This window comes from Elephas maximus, chromosome 6 (genome assembly GCF_024166365.1).
Source record: "Elephas maximus indicus isolate mEleMax1 chromosome 6, mEleMax1 primary haplotype, whole genome shotgun sequence".
NCBI classification, from domain to species: Eukaryota; Metazoa; Chordata; class Mammalia; order Proboscidea; family Elephantidae; genus Elephas; species Elephas maximus.
The window spans coordinates 99,316,845-99,335,226 of NC_064824.1; the positions used below are offsets into that span (position 1 = coordinate 99,316,845).

The 18,382-nt window shown below is 42.4% G+C and overlaps 1 protein-coding gene across 2 annotated transcripts in view; it reads left to right on the forward strand.

Annotated features, from left to right (window-relative positions):
* LOC126077962 (aldehyde oxidase 4-like) overlaps positions 1–18,382 on the forward strand; it is an 88,299-nt gene that overhangs the window by 6,378 nt on the left and 63,539 nt on the right. Inside the window, exons 1-2 of one of the 2 annotated variants that reach the window (XM_049887769.1) lie at positions 11,552–11,666; positions 14,784–14,841. In XM_049887769.1, coding sequence (XP_049743726.1) covers positions 11,610–11,666; positions 14,784–14,841 — 115 coding nt within the window. In that variant the 5' untranslated portion in view covers positions 11,552–11,609. Of the gene's footprint in view, positions 1–11,551; positions 11,667–14,783; positions 14,842–18,382 lie in introns of those variants that run through there. The other variant, XM_049887767.1, reaches the window with a different exon arrangement.

Here is an 18,382-nt window from a genome sequence, read left to right on the forward strand (position 1 = left end):
ACAGATAATACATGAGACCAAATGGGAAGCTCCTGTCCAAAAGCAGGATGAGACAGCAGGAAGGGACAGAAAGTAGTCGAATGGACACAGGGAACCCAAGGTAGAAAGGCAGAGTGTGCTGTCACATTGTGGGGATTGCAACTAATGTTAAAAAACAGTATGTGTAGAAATTTTTGAACGAGGAATTAACTTTAGCTGTAAACTTTCACCTAAGGCACAATAAAAACAAAAAAGAAAAGAAAAAAAAACTTTAAGGACATTTGGCATTTTTTATTATACTTAGTGCTGCTATAACACAAGTACCACAAGTGGGTGGCTTTAAGGAACAGAAATTTATTTTCTCACAGTTCAGGAGACTAGAAGTCCAAATTCAGGGCCTGGCTCTTGGGGGACGTCCTTCCTTGTCTATTTCACCTTCTAGTATCTGCCGGAAATCTTTGTGGATACTACATCTGTCTCTCAGAAGTGATTTAGAACCCACCCTACACAGTATGACAAATTAACAAAGAAAACTCTATTTCCAAACGGTATTATATTTACAGGTATAGGGGCCAGGATTTCAATACATATTTTGGGGGGACACAGCTCAATCCATAACATAGATATATACATTTCTATCCACCAGTGAGGCACCACAGCTCCACCTGTTTGAAAAATATCCAAATAGACTGGAAGTAGAATAGCCAACGTGTCTCAGGAGGGTGGTGCTGGGTCCTCTTAAGAAGCCCCATCAGTGTTAAAGCTAAACCAACCCAGCTGGGGGCTAGAAGGCATCCAGGGCCTGGCCTTACAATTTTTGAAGACTTGATGCATAAAAGCTAGCAGATAAATTGCCTCAAAACTAAAAAGCTGCGGTAGTTTCTATTTCACACATGGTGAAAATTTATTACTCCCTTAAAGCAGACTATCCCAGTATTCCAGAGAAACTAATTATTCTCTGTCTCACCAAGTGGTTGAGGAAACAAGCCAAGTGAAATTTTAATAGGAATTTCACAGGGCATAAACTCAGGTGCCCAAAACACTGGGTGCCTCAGATTCCTCATGGGTAAAATGATGATTACAGTTCCACCTCAAATATTGTCAGGAAGATAAAATGAGATAATACAGGGACACGTCTGAACAAAAGTTACAAAAAAACCAAACCCATTGCCATTGAGTCAATTCCAACTCCTAGCAACCCTACAGCACAGAGTAGAACTGCCCCATAGGGTTTCCAAGGAGCAGCTGGTGGATTAGAACTGCAGAGCTCTTAACTACAGTGCCACCAGGGCTCTGAATAAATGTTAGCGATTACATAAATTCCACCCCACCCCAACCTCATCTGTCAGTTTTTCGTACTGTGGTGGTTTGCACGTTACCGTGATGCTGGAAAATATACCACCAGTATTTCTAATACAGCAGAGTAACCTATTTCAGCAGAGCTTGAAGGCAGACTATGAAGAAAGGCCTGGCAATCTACTACTTCTCAAAATTAGCCTATGAAAACTTATAGATCACAACAGAACATTGTCTGACTTGCTTGCTTTGGACACGTCATTAGGAAGATCGGCTACTGGAGGAGGACATTATGTTTGGTGAAGTAGAGGGCCAGCGAGGGAGTGAGAGACCCTCCATGTGATAGACTGGTACAATAGCCACAACAATGGACTTGAACATGCTGGCAATTGTGAGGATGACACAGGACTGGGCAACATTTCATTCTGTTGTACATAGGTGTCTTAGTCACCTAGTGCTGCTGTAACAGAAATACCACAAGTGGATGGCTTTAACAAAGAGAAGTTTATTCTCTCAGTCCAGTAGGCTAGAAGCCAGGGCATCAGCTCCAGAGGAAGGCCCTCCCTCTCTGTGGACTCAGGGGGAAGGTCCTTGTCATCAGTCTTCCCTTGGTCTGGGAGCATCTCAGGGCAGGAACCTCAGGTTCAAAGTACACACTGTGCTCCTGGTGCTACTTTCTTGGTAGTATGAGGTCCCCAACTCTCTACTTGCTTCCCTTTCCTTTTATCTCTTGAGAGATAGAAGGTGTTAGAGGCCACACCCCAAGGAAACTCCCTTTACGTTGGATCAGGGATGTGACCTGGTAAGGGTGTTACAATCCCACCCTAATCCTCTTTAACATAAAATTACTATAACAAAATGGAGGACCACCACAGAATACTGGGAATCATGACCTAATCAAACTGATACATACATTTTTGGGGGGACACAATTCAATCCAGGGCAATTGGTCACCTGAGTCAGAGTCGACTTGAAGGCAGCTATCTGTCTATCAAGTTTAAAAATGGACACAAACACACACACACAGATATAGAAAGAGGGAGAGAGGGGGTGGGAGGGAGAGAGAGTGAGAGAGAGAGAATTGCATTTACTTGTAGAATTCTTTGCCTTCCATGCCAGAAACCCAGGTTCTATTCCCAGACAACACACCACATGTGCAGTCACCACCCATCTGTCACTGGAAGCTTTTGTGTTGCTATGATACTAAACAGGTTTCAGCAGAGTTTCCAGACAAAGACAGACTAGGAAGAAAGGCCTGGCAATCTACTGCTGAATATCAGCCAATGACAATCCTGTGAATCGCAATTGTCTTAGAGCTGATTTGACAGCAGCTAACAAGAACTACAATATACTTACATACATATACATGGACCAATGTCTGGTGGATCTTGGCTGAAACCAGAGAGTACCAGAAAGATGTTTACCTGTGCTTTATTGACTATGCAAAGGCATTAGATTGTATGGATCATTATGAATAACATTGCAAAGAATAGGAATTCCAGGACACTTAATTGTGCTCATGAGGAACCTATACATAGACCAAGAGGCAGTCGTTCGAATAGAACAAGGGGATACTGTGTGGTTTAAAATCAGGAAAGGTGTGCATCAGGGTTGTATCGTTTCACCATACTTATTCAGTCTTCATGCAAGAAGCTGGACTATTTGAAGAAGAACACAGCATCAAGATTTATGGAAGACTCATTAACAACCTGTGATATTCAGATGATACAACTTTGCTTGCTGAAAGCAAAAAGGACTTGAAACACTTACTGATGAAGATCAAAGACCAGAGCCTTCAACATGGATTACACCTCAACATAAAGAAAACAAAAATCTTCACAACTGGACCAATAAGCAACATCTTGATAAATGGAGAAAATATTGAAGCTGTCAAGGACTTCATTTTGCTTAGATCCCAAATCAAAACACATGGAAACAGCAGTCAAGAAATCAAATGACATATTGCATTGGCAGATCTGCTGCAAAAGACCTCTTTAAAAAGTGTTGAAAAGCAAAGATGTCACTTTGAGGACTAAGGTCCCCTGACTCAAGCCATGGTATTTTCAATTGCCTCATATGCATGCAAGAGCTGGACAATGAATAAGGAAGACCAAAGAAGAATCAATGCCTTTGAATTATGATGTTGGCAAAGAACACTGAATATACCATAGACTGCCAGAAGAACGAACAGGCTGTTTTGAAAGAAGTACAGCCAGAGTGCTTCTTGGAAGCAATGATGGTGAGACTTCATCTCATGTACTTTGGACATGTTATCAGGAGGGACCAGTCCCTAGAGAAGGACATCATGCTTGGTAAAGTAGAGGGTCATCAAAAAAGAAGACCCTCAAAGAAATGGATTGACACAGTGGCTGCAACAATGGGCTCAAACATAGCAATGATTATGAGGATGGCACAGGACTGGGCAGTGTTTTGTTTTGTTGTACATAAGGTTGCTATGAGTTGGAACCGACTCAATGGCTCTTAACAACATATATATGTATACATACAAGTGTGTGTGTATATATATATATATAATCTGTGAGTCAGAATCTACTCAGTGGCAGTGAGTCTATATATATATATATATAGATAGATAGAGATACAGATATAGATATCTAGATGTCACGTTGAAGGCTAAGGTGTGCCTGATCCAAGCCATGGTATTTTCATTCAGATCGTATGCATATTAAAGCTGTACAATGAATAAGGAAGACCGAAGAAGAACTGATGCCTTTGAATTGTGGTGTTGGTGAAGAATATTGAATATACCATGGACTGCCAGAAGAACAAACAGATCTGTCTTAGAAGAAGTACAACCAGAATGCTCCTTAGAAGCAAGGATGGCAAGACTGCGTCTTATGTACTTTGGACATATTTTCAGGAGGGATCAGTCCCTGGAGAAGAACATCATGCTTGCTAAAGTACAGGGTCAGTGGAAAAGAGGAAGACCTTCAACGAGGTGGATTGACACAGTGGCTGCAATAACCGGCTCAAGCTTAACAATGATTGTAAAGACAGCGCAGGACCAGGCAGTGTTTCATTCTCTGGTGTATAGGGTCACTATGAGTCAGAACCAACTCGACGGCACCTAACAACAACAACGACATATATATTACATAAATTCTATCTTAAGCCACATTCCACTCGGCAGCAGAAACTCAGTTCTACTCAACTGAGAGAAAACCCAGCAATACCAAGTTTTGTAGTAGATTCAGAGCAGTGATTTTGGGAGAAGACGTTCAGACTTAGGCATCTCTGTCTACCATGTTACCCATCTTTGTTCCTAATGTCTCTGCCACGAATTTCAAAGGCCTACTTTGAAATTCAAACTGAGTATTGACTGACCTCTCTTGCATTCCAGCCAGGAGAACCTGACCGGGAAGACAGGAATCTGGAATGCCCTCTCTGATGCCTGAAGAGTGGGAAACGAGCTGCAAGGGGGAAGCACATCAGCTAATAGTTCAGAATAGGATCCTGCCACAATAGGAACATGTAGATTTTTTTTCTAGCACTTTCCACAGAGTTTTTGCCTATGTCATTCATATTCTGATACGTTAAATTGATACCTCCAGTCCAGATTCCTCTCTTAACCTCCAGATTTCAACTGATATATGCCCTTGGAGCTCAAACAGGAGACTTGAACAGATCCAAGAGAGAACTTTTGAGTCCCTTGCCCTCATGCCCAAACTGTTACATTCCTAGTCTCCCCACCTCAGCAAATGGCACTGCCATTCACCCAACTGTTCAAGCCAGAAGCCTAGGAGTCATCCTTTAAAGTCTCTCTTATACCTTCCCCATCTAATCAATTGGTCCAGTTGGTTCTACCTCCATACTTTGTTGTAGGGGAAAAAAATCTCCAAGTTTAGTAAAGCAAAAAGAAAGTTTTATTCAGCATATATTCAAAAAGGATGAAAGTTGAGAAGCAGACAAGCATGTTGTCAGAGCTATGTCTGCCTGAATCCAAGGAAATATTACAGAGTAAGCAAGAATGGGGGAAATGGACAAGCATGGTGCCACGGCCATGTCTGTCTAAGTCCAAGGAAATTACAGAATAGACAAAAGTGGGAAAATGGACAAGCACGCTGCCACAGCCATGTCTGTCTGAGTACAAGGAAGGTTACAGTCATCAGTATATATTAACATTACAAATGGGCAAAACCATTGAAAGCTTCACCTTTTCACAGATTGCCTGGAAACTGTCATCCTACATTTTGAATTGTCTTTCTTAACAATCATCGGTACAGATTTCAGTAAGGCCAGTCAGGAGGGTCTTCATTGGTTCAACAAATTTCTATTCACTAAATGTTAGTAGAAAAAGATAAGAGAGGAAAGTCTTTTGTGTTCTGGCTTTTGTGAAAGTTTCTCTAAAATATATTTTCCAAGATTATCCTATCTATTGTCTTTATACCTCAGGGCCCAGTTAATGTGTCCTTCCTTGTGAGTCCTTGTGAGCCCACCTCCAGCTGGATCACATTCTCTACGCTCAAGGACAGGTAATAATGACTCCAATATTATTTCCTAAATCAACCTCATGCCAGTGTGTCCTCTTCTCTCCATCTCTGAAGGCGTTGCCCTATATGCTAGTCCAAGCCATTATCACCTCTAGCCCAGAATATACAGAAATGGCTTTAGATCTGGTCCCCATGCTACCCTTTTAACAGCAATAGTTTATTCTCTATACGGTAGAACTAATGTAAATTACATCATGTTACATTCCAGTTGAACGATGAATAAGGAAAACCAAAGCAGAATTGACACCTTCGAAGTATGGTGTTGGCGAAGAATGTTGAATATACCAGGAACTGCCAAAAGAACAAACAAAGCTATCTTGGAAGAAGTACAGCCCGAATGCTCCTTAGAAACAAGGATGGCAAGACTACGTCTCACATACTTTGGACATGTTGTCAGGAGAGACCAGTCCCTGGAGAAGGACATCTTGCTTAGTAGAGGATCAGCAAAAAAGAGAAAGATCCTCAACAAGATGGACTGGCACTGTAGCTGCAACAATGGGCTCAAGCATAAAAAAGATTGTGAGGATGGTGCAGGACCTGTCAGTGTTTCATTCTGCTGTATGTAGAGTCACTATGAGTTGGAGTCGACTGGATGGCGTGTACAACAACAGCATCCCAGCTTAAGACTCTCCAATGGCTTCCCTCCCACATAGAAACCTCCAAACTCCTTGCCCTGGCCCCTGTCATCTCTCTGACCTTTCCTCATGCCATCTTCCCCCTGCTCTCCACCCTCAGCCACACTGGCCCTCTTTCTGCTGTTTCTGCACACCAAGCTCTATGTTCCCTTGGGGCCCCTACATTGCTGTTCTCTCCCCCTGCCTCCTCTTGACAGGCTTGCCATCTAGGACTCAGTTCAAATGCGCTCTGGCAGAGACTACCAGAACCAGACTGGTCTCTTAAGTCGTTCTACATTATCTTAGTTTGTTTATTACATTACTTTATTTCCTGAAGTTACCTTGTTTCTCTAGTTGTTTATTATCCTCCACAATAGAAACACATGACATTTTTCTAGTACTTTGCAGTTTCACAGATTCAAGCACACACATGCACACATCTAAGGTCCATTAGAACAAGGGTCTTGTCAGACACACAGTAAATATTTTTGAACGAATGATCTCAGTTGATACTCACAGTCCTGGCACTCGTTCCTGTACAATTCATATGTAAGAACGTTGTTGTTGTTAGCTGCCATGGAGTCGTGGAGTCAGTTCCACTCATAGCGACACTATGTACCACAGAACGAAATACTACCCAGTCCTGTGCCATGCTCACAATCATTATTATACTTGAGTCCATTGTTGCAGCCACTATGTCAATCCACCTCGTTGAGGGTCTTCCTCTTTTCCGCTGACCCTGTACTTTGCCAAGCATGATGTCCTTCTCCAGGGACTCATCCCTCCTGACAACAAGTCCAAAGTATGTAAGACGCAGTCTTGCCATCCTTGCTTCTAAGGAACATTCTGGTTGTACTTATTCTAAGACATATACAAAAATATGCAAGAATAAAATCAACTAATCGTAAGTCTCAAACATTTGTAACTTCATGCAAACGATTCCCCTAGCTGCAAATGTCCTTTCTTTGTGCTTCTGGTGAGCTCCTTCCTACTCATCTTTCAAAACCCTGTTTGAGCAGGGAGCACTCAGAAGGGATGAACCTGGGGAGTGAGGGAGCAGCAAAGTGGCCATATTGCCCAGTTGGTGAGGTCAGAACCAGAGGCTTAAAGTATGACTGGATTGAAGACTCTAAGGTGAAATCCTGCCCTAGACCTGGAACTCTCCCTTTCCTCAAAACCGAAAGCAAAGGGGGCACCCTTGAATATTCATCTCCATTTGCATGTTTTTAGGCACTGCAAACTCACCACGCCCAACTGCCCGGCCCCAAAGATTTGGATACATCCTGGACTCTTGGCTCTCACGCTCAAGCTCACTCTAGCGATAGCTCTCTCTCCTCCCTCTCTCTCACTCTCTCCCTCACACACACACACACTCACACACACACACAGCACATCTAGTCTATCAAAAAATCTGGCATCTCTCATTACCTCCCCCACCATCACCAAGCCTCATCATCTCTTGGCTGTGCCATTGTCCTAACTTCTAACTATCTTCTTTCCCCCACACTTGCCCCCCACCCTTCATTCTCTGCACAGCAAGCAGCCAAAGCAATCTTTTTAAAGCTTATATCAGATCCTCTTACTACCTTCTCAAAACCCTCCAATGGCTTCCCATCATATTTAGAAGGTTCTGCACTGCCCTTCCTGTGCCTACAAGGCCCACCCTACATAATCTGACCACTAGCTACTCCTTTGTGTAATTTCCTACCATGCTTCCTCCTGCAGCACAGCAAGGAGATTAAAGACCATGGAGCAACTCTGCCACCAGTGGCTCTGTGATCTTGAGCAAGTTACATAATGTCTCTGTGCCTCAGTTTCCTCATCTGTAAAAGGAAGATGATGATCACACCTTACCGAGCTGTTGTGAGGATTACAGGCATCCAGAGAACAGTCTCTGGTACATATAGCAAGCCTATGTACCTGTTTTTATTATTACTGCTTTTTTTTTTCTGTTTATGTACCTGTTTTTATTATTACTGCTTGATGCCCGATTAGGGTCCATGCCCTTGAGCAGCCGAGCCAACGAAACACACTCGAAGTCAGAAAGAGTGAGAAAGTTTATTTAGGAAGTGACAGTACATGGATTCTGACAGTGACACAGACTGTCTCCAGGGAGTCCCAAAAAGCAATTTTTCATTAGAGTTTATATAAAATTTTTACAGGGGTTCGAAGTACCTTTGTAGCCTGCAGATGGCATGTCCAGAGGAGATATTCATTGCAAGACAGTGACAAGAAACTCTTTCTCAGTCTAAGGAGAAACACGCTGGACATCTCTTTATCAGGTTAAAGATGTACATGTCAGACACTTGGGCTCTAATCTTCATGCGGGGGTCAGAGGTCGTAAGTCACAGGTGGTCTGACAGAACAAAGTTATTAGCATCAGATCAAAACAAAGTCAGTAACAGAGTTATGTGGAAAGGAGAAGGGAGGCAGAGGAAGGAGAAAAACTTACAGGTTCATCGTGGCATTAGTTAAGTCGAGCTCTCAGTCACCTATTTTGAAAAGGAGAAAACATGCTAGGGAGTATTAGGGTCACATGTTTGCCGTGCTCCTTCATGCTGGTCTTTGACCATACCAAGCACATTCCCACTCAGAGCCTTTGCACTTGTTTTCCCCTCTACCTGGAAAATTCTTCCCCCAGATATTCTCCTGCTGGCCCTTCACTTCTTTCAGGTTCCTACTCAAATGCTTTTCCTTAAGAGGTCTTCCTTAAGTGATTGATCTAAAAGAGCAGTCTCCAAAAAAAAAATAGAGCAGCCTCCAGTGCTTTCTAGGCACTTGTCTGCTTTGTTTTTCTTTTTCCTTCTGACCACCACCAGACATTATTGTATGTAGGTATCTTGATGGGTTTATTGTTTGTTAAAGGAGCCCTGGTATCTCATTGGTTAAACTCTTGGCTGCTAATGAAAACGTAGGTGGCTCAAACTCGCCCTCCTCTCTGCTGGAGAAAAGACCTTGCACTCTTCACCCACAAAGATTACTGCCTAGGAAACCCTATGGGGCAGTTCTACTCTGTCCTGTAAGGTCGCTATGAGTTAGAATAGACTCGATGGCACACAACGACATTATTGTCGACTGCCTGAGAAGGGCAGAGACTATTTTATTCCCTGCTGTATTTAGCATCTGGAAGAAAGGACTGTGATCTGATTCTGTAAATTTTGTTGTGTTGCTGTCAGTTGCCATTGAATTGATACCTACTCATGATGACCCCAACTGCGCAGAGTAGAACTGCTCCATAGAATTTTCAAAGCTGTGACCTTTCAGAAGCAGATCTCCAGGCCTTACTTCCAAGGCACCTCTGGGTGTGTTTGAATCACCAAACTTTCAGTTAGTAGTCCAGCGCTGAGCCATTTGCACCACCCAGGGACTCCAGTGGTAGAGACTGCAGCCAAGAAGACCTATGGTGCAGTTCTACTCTGTAACACACGGGGTCTCCATGAGTTGGAACGGGCTCGATGGCAACAAGTTTGATTTTTTGGGTTTTGGTATCTAGCACACAGTAGTCACTCAGTAAGGGCAGGAAGGGGAAGAAAGAGAAGTAGCCTCGGAAATGGACTAAGCTCCAGGCACTAGTCCGAGGACAAGTTGGGTTGGGGGAGGGTTGGAGGTGGAGGAGTGCGGAGGAAGGTCCCCCTTCCATCGCGCCTTGTCTTGTCTCACCTACCTAGACTTAATTTATTTCTGCAGTATTTCTTCCTGCACTATTTTCCTTTGCATTAAAAAATGTAAGCCTCCTGGACTTTCTTCCCAGCTTTGCTGAGTTGGATTATCTATTTACCAGTTTCAACTTTTAAGTGAAAAAAAATTAGAAAGAGCTTTTGTTCCTCATTTTTAATTTTAACATTTGACAGTAGCTTGGCCCATGTCATATAAATAGTTCAATTATAACTTTTGATGGAAGTGGTTTAAAGCAGCTTGATCTTTGGACCCTTAAATTTGAAGAAACAAGTGAGGACTACAAAAGATTGAGGGATGACAGGGAACACAACAGAGAACCCCTGAGGGAGCAGGAGAGCAGTGGGATGCAGACCCCAAATCCTCATAAGACCAGACTTAATGGTCTGACTGAGACTAGAAGGACCCTGATGGTCATGGCCCCCAGACCTTCTGTTGGCCCAGGACAGGAACCATTCCTGAAGCCAACCCTTCAGACATGGATTGGACTGGACAATGGGTTGGAGAGGGATGCTGGTGAGGAGTGAGCTTCTTGGATCAGGTGGACACTTGAGACTATGTTGGCATCTCCTGCCTGGAGGGGAGATGAGAGGGTGGAGGGGGTTAGAAGCTGGCGAAATGGACACAAAAAGAGAGAGTGGAGGGAGAGAGCGGGCTGTCTCAACAGGGGCAGAATAATTGGGAGTGTGTAGCAAGGTGTATATGGGTTTTTGTGTGAGAGACTGACTTGATTTGTAAACTCTCACTTAAAGCACAATAAAAATTATCTAAAAAAAAAAAGATTGAGGGAAGAGGATATACTTATAGGATGTTGTGAGTTTTAAAGGCACATATTTATGAAGTCTTTAGTTGTGTGCATGGTAGAATCTCTCTTTGCCCCTTAACACAGAAAAAACCTGAGAAAGAATTAAAGTCTTAGAAGTTCTAATAGCATGTGAATAGCACTGTACTGACTTAAAAAGCCCTGGTGGCACAGTGGTTAAGAGGTTGGTTGCTGACCAAAAGTTTGACAGTTCAAATCCACCAGCTGCTCCTTGGAAATCCTATGGAGCAGTTCTACTCTGTCCTATAGGATTGCTCTGAGTTGGAATCAACTCAAGAGCATCAGGTTTCCTTTTGGTTTGGGTATTGATTTATAGCTTGGTTAGTCACAAAATAACTGCCTATTTAACGTTCACTTTTTATTAACCCCTGGCTTGAAGCACATTCCCCTTGGGAAACCAGTCTTCTTGTACTCTACAAGGAACAAAACAAGTCACTGGACTTGGCTCACACGTTGGGAAGAGAGAGGCTGGGTGCTGCCAAGGGCTTTCTGTTTGAAGCCCTGGTGGGTCAGCGGGTGGGCAGGCTCCGGCTGGTGCTGCGTCTGGGCGGGTCCTGGCTGGTGTGCCGCGTCTTGTTATGAGTATAAATAACCCGTGTCAGTTGGCTGCTGCAGCTTGGGGTTACCCGGGGACAATAGGCATCTAAGTGATTGCTCTATCTGCTCTTTTTAAAAAATTATTCTACCTTTGTGGAGGCACTTTTTCCTGGAATGATGCCTTCCCTTTCCAATCCTGATGAACTGATTTTTTTTGTGAACGGAAGAAAGGTAAGTTTATGATATGATTAATGTGTATTTTCCAATACCAGGGAGAAAAGCCAAGCTATTTTTTTTTTTTTTACTATGATATTTTTTCTTATTTCTTTAACCTCTCTCTACTGTCTTTTTCAAGTGCTATATAGTGGTATGACTTGAACATGGGTGGTTCATTCAAGGTTTGGTGCAAAACGATTAAATTGCGGGGACCTTTGCTTACTATTTATTTTTCTTTTGGAATCAGTAATATATTTTTATTTTTATTTGTTGTATTATAATGAGCGTGAATTCAGGACACAGATGTAAAAAACTGAGTAGCTTTAGTTGAGTTCACCAATGCTGTTTTAACAGAAGACATATACGACATTGAGGATGATAATCGCAAAGTCCTCTTAAATGATTAGTTTTGCCTCGATAAATTCTCTCAGGCTGATCAATTAACCTAGAGACTGAAGCATCTCTGGCTTGAGCAATGCAGTAAGTAAGCCATTTTCTTCATTGCAGATGTGGTTGTTGTTAGGTGCCCTTGAGTCAGTTGTGACTCATAGCGACTCTATGTACAACAGAACGAAACACTGCCCAGTCCTGGGCCATCCTCACAATTGCTACTATGTTTGAGCCCATTGTTGCAGCCACTGTGTCAGTTCACCTCATTGAGGGCCTCCCTCTTTTTCCCTGACCCTCTACCAAGCATGATATCCTTTTCCAGGGACTGGTCCCTCTTGATAACATGTCCAAATTGCAGATAAGATGTGGCAATTCTTAATGCCTAGCCTGCCCCAGGAAACCCTGGTGGTGTAGTGGTTAAGTGGTACAGCTGCTACCCAAAATGTTGGCAGTTCCCATCCACTAGGCCCTCCTTGGAAACTCTATGGGGCAGTTCTACTCTGTCCTATAGGGTCACTATGAGTCAGAATTGTCTCAATGGCAAGGGGTTTGGTTTGGTTATTTTTTTTTTTTTTAACCTATCCCAGTTGGAGCCCTGGTGGCACAGTGGTTTAAGCACTTCGCTGCGAACCAAAAGGTCAGTGGTTCGAATACACCAGATGCTCCATGAGAGAAAGATCTGGCAGTCTGCTTCCGTAAAATTACGGTCTTGGAAATCCTGTAAGGCAGTTCTAGTCTGTCCTACAGGGTCGCTATGAGTCAGAATCGACTCAATAGCAATGGGATTGAGCTTTTTTTTTTTTGGTTTTAGATATACAGATGTATACCTAAAATATATACAGTGTGTGTGTATGTTTGCATGTGTTACGTGTGTGTTCATTTTTTACTTACACAAGTGGTATTATAGTATAAGTCTCCTCTTATGTCTTTCTTTTTTGACTCAGCACTGTTTTTGAGATCTAGCCATGTAGCTTTTTGAGAACCTGGTTCATTACTGCTGAATAGATACTCTCCAGGGTGTGCACATTCCTCGTTGTACTTATCCAGTACCCTAGTGATGCACACATAAGATGCTTCCAGTTCCACACTAGCCCAAGAAGTTCTCCAGTGAATATCCTACAATGTATCTTCTCACTGACACTGACAAGAGAACCTCTCAGGGAAATTGCCCCATACTTGATTTCATAGGTCCTGCCAGGTCGCTTTCCAGAATGATTGCACAAATTACACTTCTCACAACTCATTGCATGACGGGTTCCGTTTTTCTGCCAAAATATGATTTGCCAATACATGATACAATCAGACTTTCTAATTCTCATTAATCTAATGGGTGTGAAGTGGCATCTCATTGTTCCATTTGAGTCTCTCTGGTTACTACTACGGTTCCTTATGTTTCATATACTTACGAAAAGGGGGTTTATTTCCTCAGTGTATAAATTACAGGAAGAACCAGGGATATACCAATACAATTTTGTGCATACAGCTAATGGTATGACCAGTATTTTTTTTAGTCATGCTTTAAATGAAAGTTTACAATTCAAGTCAGTGTCTCATACAAAAACTTATACATATATTGTTATGTGACCCTAGTTGCTCTCCCTACAATGCGACAGCACACTCCCTCTCTCCACCCTGTATTTCTTGTGTGCATTCAACCAGTTCCTGTTCCCCTCTCCCTTCTCATCTCGCCTCCAGACAGGAGCTGCCCACATAGTCTCATGTGTCTACTTGAGCCAAGAAGCTCACTCCTCACCAGTATCATTTTATGTCTTATAGTCCAATATAATCTTTGTCTGAAGAGTTGGCTTCAAGAATATGACCAGTATTTCTTATATGATTACTGAAATATTTATTTTAAATTTCTTGGAAAATATCAAATACTATATATTTGACATACCAGAATTGCATTTGGCAGCCTTTAATTAATTTCCCAAAGTCTAATTTTGCCTTTCTCCTTCTTCACTTGGAACCTTGATTCTCTAACGCCATACTTATGTTCTTTGGGCATGAGGTAATGTCATGATTGAAGGGGAAATTAAATCAAATATTTCACTGGTGGGCTTGCTAAAATAGAGAATGTTTACTATTTACTTAAATGCCGTATCAGACATATTGATGTCTTTAGCACAGAATAGTGTCATCAAGTCATGTCCTCCCAATATGGGGTAGACAGCAGGAAGATCTAGTTGTCCTGCCTTGTCCACCAACATCCCCTAGCCCCCATCTCTTTCGCACCTTTGGAAATAATTGGCTTGAATCTGGCAGAGCTGAGATTCAAGCCCCTTCTGTTTTTCCTTCACATGTTGGCACCTCCATGGGAAGAAAACAGGAGTGACTCCCTTATGGCATACTGAATTAGTGGCAAAGGTAGAGAAGCAAAACCCTTATTTTAAGAAATCTCTGGCTAATCTTTTTCTTATGACTTTCCATGGTCATGAGTTTATCTGAATTAGTTTTGGAATCTATGTATCTGTTTTGCCATATGAGTCCTTTCCTGGTAAGTCTGCGGAAGAACAATCCAGAATTTACAATTATCACGTGTATTGAAAAATTCAGACACTGAAACAATGCTCCATAATTCCTTCAGAATTCTGATTCCAAGTGTTGGAAAGGTTTTCTGTGTTATTTTTCCCCCTGTGAAGCTACCACCAATCAAAAACATATTCCCAAAACAATGGATAGAATTGCCACACCGTGTTGCTATAATCCTCCTAAAATCTCTTCTCTCATTTTGCATTGTAGGTAATAGAGCTGAACGCTGACCCTGAAGTAAATCTACTGTTCTACCTGAGGAAAGTCCGTATCCTTATCTTTTCTTGCGATTGGTCCAGATTGGGTGGTAAAGAGTAAACATGCTGAAGACTTCCCAAGGAAGTCACTCTGTGTTTGCTTTAAGTAAATGGTCTTCTGTTAGATTTGTACAGTCTAACTGGATTTCAGAGAATGCTTCTAAAAGTGATAGCTTTTTTCCTTTATTATTATTTTTTTTTTTCCTGAGCAAAATCAAAAGAATCATCCAGTGAACCAGAAGTGTGTTAATTTTGGAAATAACTTTGTGACTTTTAGTCACCCTGATGACGATATCAAGAGTGTTAATGTAAAAACGTCTTGCCAACTTTTGTCCAGCAAAAGTTCAGGAATGCCCGTCACTGACACTAGTTTTCCACAAGAGCATCCTTATGAGAGAAAACAAAGTTTTATAAATATATTTCAACATTCCAGAGTATAGCTAATGTGTTCGCAACTCTCCACCTCTGATCTTGGCCTTTGTTCTCTCCCTAGTCCTCCAAGACTTTCAACGGTCTTCAATAAATATTTATTCAAAAAGAATTTATTGAGGGTAGGTGTGACTATAAAGGGGTAAAGACTATAACGAGGGAGTGGTTGCGGTGATGTTTACATGAATATACGTGGGATAAAATTGTATGGAACGATACACAAACACAAATGAAGGCATGTGAAAATGGTGAGATCTGAGTAAGGTCTATAGTCTAAGCCAGTAGCCATGGAGCCTATTACAATTAATGGCAACCCCATGTGTGTCAGAGTAGAACTGTGCTCCATAGGGTTTTTGATGGGTGATTTTTCTAAAGTAGATCAGCAGGGCTTTCTTCCCGGGTGTCTCTGGATAGACTTAAACCTCCAATCTTTGGTTTAGCAGCCGTGGTAGTTAACTGTTTTTACCATGCAGTAACAGTATTGTACCAATGTCAATTTTTTTGTTTTGAGTGGGATGTCACCATTGGAGAAAGCTGAGCCAAGCAGGGTAAAAGGTACGTGATAGTCTTTATACTATTTTTGCAACTCCCTATGAGTCTGTAATTATTATTATAATCTATAAAAGGATCATTTAAAATATGTACTTATTGAACACCTACCTGTCAGGCACTGTGCTGGGTTCTAGAGATCCAGTGGTGAACAAGACAATCCTATCCCCTCTCTCTCCTCACTTCTTTTTTTTTTTTACCTCCCAACAGAAATACCTAAAAAGACTGCTGCATTTCTCCCTGCTCTTTCCTTGCCAAATGTATTTAATAGCCTGTATCTGATGCTTCATTTTCTCTCCAGATTCTACCTCTCACTATTTTACCCCTCGCCATCTAGTTTTCTACCCCATTATTTGACTCTGTTTATCAGTTTTGCCTCTTAAAGTCTCTATTCTATGCACTGGGATTATAGCTGTAAAACAGATCAGCCAAATCCCCCTCATTGATACTACCATATCCCCCATTCATCCAGCTTCAAATTCTCACTATTAGTCAGCTAATCCTGTCACTTCCCTTTTCTAAACCCACAAGACACTTTACCATGTTTTCTCTAGGTAGGATATTGATCTATATTAAGTTCTAGGGAAAAATCCACTGACTCCCAAATAAGCATGTCTGAAACCAGCCTATGCAAAACCACCCCGGCTTCCCATTTTCCTCAGATGCCCCCTGTGTATATGAGCCCTGGTGGTGCAGGGGTTAAGAGCTCAGCTGCTAACCAAAAGTTCAGCAGTTCAAATCCACTAGCTGCTCCTTGGAAACCCTATGGGCCAGTTCTGCCCTATAGGGTCACTATGAGTTGAAATCAATAACAAGGTTTTTTGTTTTTTTTTTTTTAAATATCATAAATAAGGAGCCCTGGTGACATAACACTTAAGCGCTTGGCTGCTAACCAAAAGGTTGGTGGTTCGAACCCACCCTGTGGCGCTGCAGGAAAAAGATCTGGTGATCTTCCCTTTTAAATATTACACAGTAGAGAACCCTATGGGGCAGTTCTACTCTGTCACATGGGTTCCTATGAGTTGAAATCAGCTTGATTTTAGGGTACCTAACAACAACAACAACAATGTCATAAATAAGTAGTTATGGGTACATCAGACTTGCCTGAGACTTCCAGACCCCAACCTTTGGTTACAGTGTCAAAAGTCTGGGGTGGGCCCACCTGTTCCTCAAGTGGATGATTCTGATGAATAGCCAACCAAGAAGTGAATATTTGTGGAGAACCACAGATTTTCTGCCAAAGTTGTCACCCCAAACGACCACAGCAGCACTGACCTACTTCACTTTCACAGATTCCCATGGCCCCTTCAAAAGCCCTGTACCTAAATTTATATTCATAGTTTTATATTTTTTTCCTTAAAGTGGGTCTCCAATATTATAAAAAACTTCAGACTCTCACAAAACCCCAATTTGCTGCTGACTTGGGGCCTGACTTATATGTCATCCCCAGAGTAGGACATAGTCACACAAAGAGCAAAATTTGTTTTAGAGGCATTCTCACCTGCCTTCCTCCATTCCACTCTTTCCCTTCCCTAGGTCATGGGACCCTTCAGAAGCCCACAGCCTTCCACTGAGTCACCCAACTCATCCCGATGGCCCTGCCTAGGCCTGCCAGGGCATGATCACGTATCACTTCTCCCTCACCACCTCTAAGCCTGGTTTTAAGCAATCTGGTCTGCAGAACCAGATAATGCACAACAAACAACAAATGGGTGTCAGCCACTTGAGGCAAGGAGGGTGCGGCATTTTAGAGTGGCTTAAATTAATCCCCATGAGATCCTGGTTCAAGTACAAAACTGGTGAAATAGGATGTCTCAGAAGCAACACTAAATGCTTGCCCTTGCTTTCCTGCGCCCTTCACATGCCCTTCGCTGCAGCCCTGAACCCTTCTTGAAGTTCTCAAGACAATGCATACTTCATTCCATCAACAAAATTATATCAAGCACCCAGGACTTGAGAAGTAAGCTACACAGACATAGCCTCTACCCTCAGTCTAGTTAGGGAGACAGCCAGTGAACGGGGACATACAGCTAGTGTGATGAGTGCCATGTTGTTGGGACCCAAGGGAAGGGCATTCAAAAGACTAGGGTTGAGTAGGAGCTTGCCTGGCAAATGGAGGCCTTTCGGGCAAGGGTGTTCCAATCTGCAGTACAGGAGGCCAGCAGCAAATAGTTCGGAGGAACTGAAGGAAATTTCATCTGATGGAGGTAAAAGGTTGGGGGCGGGAATGGGAGGATGAGGCAAGAGATGAAGGAGGAGAAAAGATCCTTGAGGCAAAGGAGCAGGTCTAACGCCAACATCATATCCCCAAGACTTTGTATCCTGCCTGGCACAGAGGGGACAGAATAACTCACTCATTGGGGAATGACCAGATTCCCATGTAAATTCTGGGTTCAACTGCACACATTGGCTGTCCCATTTAGTCTCAGAATAACTTCTTCTGACTATACTGTAGGGCTGTGTATCTTGGAGTCACTGAGAAATGTCATGAACCAAAAATGTCAATGTCATGAACCAAAAAAAACCAAACAAATTTCTGATGTACTGTTCCTATTTGACCCAAGTAGGGTTGCC